The 7,545-nt window shown below is 35.4% G+C and overlaps 1 protein-coding gene across 1 annotated transcript; it reads right to left on the bottom strand.

Annotated features, from left to right (window-relative positions):
* Window positions 1-3,686: 3,686 nt before the first annotated feature.
* Window positions 3,687-4,614, bottom strand: LOC107810795 (RING-H2 finger protein ATL70-like). Its single transcript, XM_016635624.2, has one exon. It carries the CDS (start codon window positions 4,400-4,402, stop codon window positions 3,878-3,880), a length of 525 nt encoding a protein of 174 aa, XP_016491110.1. The 5' UTR covers window positions 4,403-4,614; the 3' UTR covers window positions 3,687-3,877.
* Between the last annotated feature and the right edge of the window lie 2,931 nt (window positions 4,615-7,545).

Here is a 7,545-nt window from a genome sequence, read left to right as displayed (position 1 = left end):
TGTTAATGATCCTCCCTACACTACGTTCCTTTTACGACGTATCAATTGCCTCAGAAATATAGTTAAGTCTAGTTCCTTGAATAGTTGTAAAACTTCTATTCTCTAGCTTCATAACTCGTTCATGACTTTCATTCTGAACGTCGTGAGCTCAGTTCATATTCAATATAGACTTGGGTTTGATATCCCTAAGTCTCAGTACATCTTACCCAGTATGTCATAGACAGTTGAAGTTTCAATGTTCAAGAATACATGTCCCATTCCAGTATCATGTAACTCAGTATGATTCAGTATTCCAGTATTATGTACTTAGTATGACCCAGTATTCCAGTATCATGTAACTCAGCGTGATTCAATATTTCACTATTATGTATTGCAGTATGATTCTCAGTTCCTGATTTTAAAATCCCTGAATGTTGAACACCTGTATTTGGGCCTGAGGCCGCAGTCAATGCTTTATGCATCTTTGGGCCTGAGGCCGCAGTTTATGATTTATGCATCTTTGGGCCTGAGGCCGCAGTTTATGCTTTATAATCTAAACATGGCTTTCCAAAGCATAACATAAATAATAAATACTAGAACCTAACTGTTGGCCAGACAATTAAGCAATTAATCACAGAATTGAAGAAACAGCCATATATTAGTGAATTATAATCAAGGTTAAGTGTCACGACCCGGACTTCCCACCCTCGGGAGTCGTGATGGCGCCTACTCATGAAAGCTAGGCAAGCCGAGTGTTACAGATTTTTATTACCCTTTTTAACAATTTTAAATTAACATGTGATCAACAACAGAATAGTAATAATGATAAAAGAAATGCGGAAGACGAAATCTGATAATTTAACTAGATACTAGTACGAAAATCCAAAATACAACTCTACCTAGGACTGGAGTCATAATGTCACGGACCATCTATGAATACTACAAACAATGGTCTGAATAGAAAAATACAAGTCTGTCTCTGAAATAAATAAATACAGAATGGAAAGGATAGAAGGGGATGACAAGGCCTGGACGTCTGCAGGACTACCTCGGGTCTCCGCTAGACTGAAGGCAACAACCTCACTATGGTCCAAATGCTCCCGCACCGAGATCTGCATACAGTGCAGAGTGTAGTATCAACACAACCGACCCCATGTGATGTTAAGTGTCGAGCATAACCTTGGCTAAGTAGTGACAAGGCTAAGACAAGACTACCAAATAAACCTATGCAGTTAAAGTATATACGACAAATAATAATAACGAAAACTAGCAGTTAAAGATGGGAAGGGAGAACATGTTGCGGGGAATATCAAGTACTAACAGAATTCCAGTAAAGAAGCATAAAGAACACCATAACTTCATACCAGCAAGAATAAGGAAATCAGTAACGAATCAATATTCACTTTTATTCTTTCTTGTTGCGGCGTGCAACTCGATCCCAATCATATAATACTGTTGCGGCATGCAACCCGATCCCAAATCATATAATGATGTTGCGGCGTGCAACTCGATCCCAATCATATAATGATGTTGCGGCGTGCAACCCGACCCCAAATCATATAATGATGTTGCGGCGTGCAACCCGATCCCAAATCTTTTAATGATGTTGCAGCGTGCAACCCTGTCACGCCCCGAACCTGGGCCTGGACGTAACACGGCACTCGGTGCCTGACTACATATGACCGAGCGAACCAACTGGCTGGCTGAATCAACATGTGATATCATAACATACTAAATGCGGAAGATAAGCTAACACATGCTGACATACTGAAAGTTCGGATGTTATAAATCAAAGTGCGGAAGTAGTAATACCATTCTGAAACATATATGCAACCAACATGGCTTAACATGAAAAGTCTGAGACTCTGTCTAACTGTTACTCTAGTCTATAAAGCCTCTAAGAAGTACTGAAAACACTAACTGTAACAAAAAAAAATACTGAAGATTGTAAGGTAATGATAATGCCCCGAAAGAACTGGGATCACCAAATAGCTGGTACGAGAATCCTAGCGCTCGGAATTATCAACCTGTAATTCATTACCTGCATTGTGAAATGCAGGCCCCGGGCAAAAGGGACGTCAGTACATTTGAATTGTACTGGTATGTAAAGCAACTGAAAGAAAGAATTATAAATGCTGAAACTGAAATTAAGCTGATAACTGAGATTTGATAATTGATAACTGAAATGATAACTATTGAAACTGAAACTGAAATGATAACTGATAACTGAACTGGTAACTGATAGCTGATAGCTGAACTGATAACTGATAACTAAACTGATAACTGGCAACTAAAATGGTAACTAATAATTGAACTGAACAAAGGAAGTAAGGATATGAATACTCCTCTCCTGAATGATGAACAACCTGTTTATCTGAATAATAAACTGCGGCCTCAGGCCCAATATATATATATATATATATATGTGCACATGCACAAACTACGGCCTCGGGCCCAAGTATACGTATACATAAATGCGACCTCAGGTCCAAAATGCATAAAGCATAAAGTGCGGCCTCAGGCCCAAAGATACATAAAGCATAAACTGCGGCCTCAGGCCCAAAGATGCATAAAGCATAAACTGCGGCCTCAGGCCCAAAGATGTCACCGTGCTTAATTAAACATCATATCTTAATGCTTCTTAATAGATTGATTTCATAGGAATATAGGCGTTAATCTATTTTAAATAGGTGGATAGTAATTTGGGAGAAGGCTATGAGAGAGATTGTTCGATTAATTAGCAATCACTCACATGAAAGGGAGAGTTAACTAGGACACAATAGGATTGGTAAATCGATAACAACCCTGGAATATTTGTCTCTACTGAATACATAACAACCGTTTTGCTGCTTAATAATCTAGTTACTACTTAAGATTATAGTTTAGTATAATTAAACTCTTGAACTCGAATTGACTCGACTGAATAACATTTTGGTGAATTTAGTGTGTAGTTGATACAAGTGTCTGTAGTTTCGACACTCGACTTATCATTTTATTACTTATACGACCACGTATACTTGCGTGTGTGTTAGGAAGCAATATTCTGCATGTCTTTTTCGATCAAGTTATTGGAATTCATGGATATTATATTTGGTTTTAAATCACTTGACAACAAAAGTAAGATGTGCCAACCCTCTTTACGTAGACTTAAAAGCGAAACAAAGGGGAAAAGCAAAACCATCATGAGAAGATTATGAGGGACGCTCCTTTTACACCGCAAATAAAAATAGCACTAAGTGGTCGTTTGATTTACAGACTAGTTATACGAAAATTATAATGTAACAAGTAGTTTAATTGGTGAAACACTATATATACTAATCTAGAAATTGCCTAATGCAATAGCATTTTTATTTACTCTTATTCTTGTTTTATTGATAAACATTTTCTCATTTGATGTTTTATTTGAATAAAATAATACATTGAATCTTGCATAACTTAGACAAGTATTAGCAATATGTGAATTTAAATATCATCAACCTAACTTGCACAAGTTATACATAGATTATTATTGTTTGCAACCAACCAAATATTGTATTTTACTTACTCGAAATTTTCCACTGGGATTACTTTCATTAAAGCAACTAATCAAATGGCCCCTAATTGTTTTTTAACCCACCTATTATCTCCACTCATGCCTAAGATCCATAGAAGAAGAAAAATTAGGAAGAAAAAACAATAAAAGAGAAACAATTGCATGACACAAAAAGTTCAAGAAAATTGACTGAATGTTTCCCTTTCAAGGACTAATATATTACAACCGTATGAAATTTTGAGAAAATGGGGTCAATAGAAAGAAAAAAGAATGAAGTAGAAGAAGAACTATTAAGTTACAGTTTACAGAGGACAATTAAAAAATTTATTTAAAAAAAAAAAGGCAAGATGAAGAAATTAATGATGTTCATCCCAAAGGTCTAGTTGCCAAAGGAACAACCTCAGCCAAAGGAGTAGATTGTGGTGTTGGCAATGGAGATGTTCTACAAACTGGACAACTTGGATTCAACATGAGCCAAGGATCCACACATTTCAAGTGAAACAAATGTCCACAATCTGGTAACAATCGAAGCATGTCCTTCTTCTTATAATCTGCTAAACATATTGAACAACAACTAGCTGTTGAGTCCTTATGATTGACCTTAGCTTCAGAGTACAACAACTTAGGATAACTCAAAAGTGTTTTTTCATCGAGCCCTATTTCCACCACACAATGTTCAGAAAGCTCGTTTTGATTGATTGTTCTTTGTCTTCTTGGTGGTAACTCTGATGTTTGATTTCGAGTACAAAAATATGAAGTAAGGGTTATTGTTGTAATTAAAAGAAGAACACCTACTGAAACACCAATTCCGTAGCCGAATCCTCCGATATTTCCCGATCCGAGAAAACCTCCGGTGTCGGAATTTGGATCGGAGAAGGTGGTGTTATTCATGATGTTTTAAGAGAATTATGGGAGTGGTTTTGGTTTGGTTAGCCATTGGTATTATAGGACGAAAAACAAATGGTCCAAAGATAATGTGTAAGTCAACGATTTTACGTAAGAGATTCGGAAGAAGAAGAAAGAAAGGGGAAGATTTGGACTTGAGAGAAATGAACAAAAAAAATACTTACTATAGTACTTAATAAAAAAGAGAAAAAAAAAAAAGTGTGGATATATTCAGTGGTTTCTTGTGAATATGTATAGATACATATATAGTGCTTTTTTTGGTTGAGTTCATATGCTTGAATGGAAAGTTTGAGATGTTAAAGTCACTAATCTATGATTTTCTTGTACGCTTTGTTTCATATGAGCAACTTTAATTTGTCCAATAGTGAATTCATTAATAAGTTTGCTGATATAGCCAGTAGACAATTTATTAATTAGATCCCCTCCCCTTTCTCTCTCTCTTCTTAATGAGCCTACTAATTGCACGTTCCATGCACCAAAGAATTAGATGGTCATGATGCGTATTTTATGTATTTTTTCTTACATTAATATATATATATATATATATATATATATATATGTAAAATATACTGGTGCATGCAATCTTTCTGGACAGTTTGAATTGGACAAAAAGGCAAACCACAAAAATGAAAAAATAATACAAGATAGACATTGTATATATGTGATGTCTTTACAAAGAAGATAAAGGAATAATTCCACATTAGATTTGATTTAATAGGTGTTACATTTCTAACTAAAACGCAGTATTATACTGTGTTTTAGTTTAACAGAAAGTTAGTCGTTAATGTAAAACATAGTATAATACTACGTTTTACTAAAACGGTGTATTATAATGCGTTTTACTATTAAATTATAAAGTCTTCTTCTTCCTCACGACAGAAACCAGAAGGTTTCTTTAAACAAATACCTCACCCCTTCCAGCAGTCCCCCCCCCCCCCTCGATTTTAAAAAAAAATCGATTGGACCCCACCCATCAAACAAAAAGTGAAGAGTGTAGGTCCCGCATACAACCCAAGCCTTCGATTGTTATGGATTCCTTGTTTCGGGCTCCAAATTTCAAATTTCTGACATTTCTAAAAACATAAATCGAGGTATTCCGATTTAGTTTATGTCGAAACTCGTATAATTATGCATATTTGTTTTCTTGAATGTGTTTCTACGTTGATTTGTGTTTTGTTTGCGATTAAATTTGTATGTTAGTTTTACCCGAATTAAATTATTAGTGTTTAAAAAAATAGTTAAAAGTTGAGAAATAATTTTTATTGTTAATAAAAATGTTCATAAATTTCTTTTACTGTTTTATATGTAATTTCGTGAATGTTATGTTTGTTGTTTTATTTAGTTTAGATTATTTATTTGCTTAAAGAATAGTGGCTTTTTAGCGTAGTAAAATATAGAGCCTTATATAGCATAGTAAAATATAGAGCCTTTTAACGTAGTAAAATATAAAGCCTTATAGCGTCATAAAATATAGAGCCTTTTAGCGTAGTAAAATATAGAGCCTTTTAGCGTAGAATATCTGTAGTTTAAGTATCTACTAACTACAAACTCTATCCAATTACACTTTACAAAAATTAATTATTTAATTTATAAAACAAACACACAGAACTAACAAATTAATATATGATGTCAAATTAAATATCGAGCGTGGAACTCATAGATATATACTCTGTCCATTTAAAAATTAATTATTTAATTTATAAAACTAACAAAATTGTAAAAATATTGAAATTGGCACACATAAGAATTCAGGATAGCTTGGTGCTACTGGGCCTCAAATATCAAGCCTGGAACCCATAGATATATACTCTATCTAATTATTTAAATATTAATTATTATAACACAATTAAAATTTTAAAAATATTAAAATTGACACACATAAGAATTCAGGATAGCTTGGTGTTACTGGTTCTCAAATATCGAGCCTGGAACCCATAAATATTTACTCTGTCCAATTATTTAAATATTAATTATTATAACACAAATAAAATTCTAAAAAATATTGAAATTGACACACATAAGAATTCAAGATAGCTTGGTGCTACCGGGCCTCAAATATCGAGTCTGGATCCCATAGATATATACTCTATCCAATTAAATAATTAAATATTAATTATTATAACACAAACAAAATTCTAAAAATATTGAAATTGACACACATAAGAATTCAGGATAGCTTGGTGCTACTGGCCTCGAATATCTAGCCTGGAACCTATAGATATTTACTCTGTCCAATTAAATAATTAAATATTAATTATTATAACACAAATAAAATTCTAAAAATATTGAAATTGACACACATAAGAATTCATGATAGCTTGGTGCTATTGGGCCTCAAATATCGAGCCTGGAACCCATAGATATATAATGTGTCCAGTTAAATAATTAAATATTAATTATTATAACACAAACACACAATTAATATTGTTTAATTTACAGTACATGACATGGACTTGCCGCCTGTGCATCTTGGACCAGCCTCGGATCAGATATTAGTGTTACAGGGCGACCATAGATCCACCTACGTATGGGAGGGACATCTAGTGGATCATACTTTCCGCGCTAGGAGACCGGACGACTTGTGGGACTTTTTGAGGAAGAGAGATTTCCATCCCCGCGTAGTCCATCGCCTGCGTGGTACGGGCTTCCTTAGGATTTTTGAGATTAGGCGGCTGCAGCTCGACTGGTCTCTCATCACGGCGTTGATAGAGCGGTGGTGACCGGAGATGCACACTTTTCACCTGCCCACTGGCGAGGCCACCATCACGCTTCAGGGATGGACTGACCGTTGCACTGCCTCAATATATGAGAGCTATGATGCGTGCCCAGTATTTGGATTTGTTGCAGCAGTATACTGGTTTCAGGCCACAGGGTGAGGCTGCAGCTAGAGGGGGCAGTCACATTTCTGTGACAGCTATTAAACAGCTTATGGAGGTATTGCACCCGACATCACCGGCGAGACAGAGGATCTCCATATTCACCGGTACACGAGGTTGACGTTGTTCCTTCTTTTTGGGGGTGTCTTGTTCCCAGACACTTCGGGAAATCTAGTGAGTCTGCAATTTCTACATCATCTTCAGCAGCTAGATGAGTTACCCCAGTACAACTGGGGTGCTGCTGTTCTCGCT

This window comes from Nicotiana tabacum, chromosome 5 (assembly GCF_000715075.1).
Source record: "Nicotiana tabacum cultivar K326 chromosome 5, ASM71507v2, whole genome shotgun sequence".
In the NCBI taxonomy this organism is placed as follows: domain Eukaryota; kingdom Viridiplantae; phylum Streptophyta; class Magnoliopsida; order Solanales; family Solanaceae; genus Nicotiana; species Nicotiana tabacum.
The sequence above is the reverse complement of the archived record's forward strand: the minus strand, read 5'-3'. Positions and strand labels throughout refer to the sequence as shown.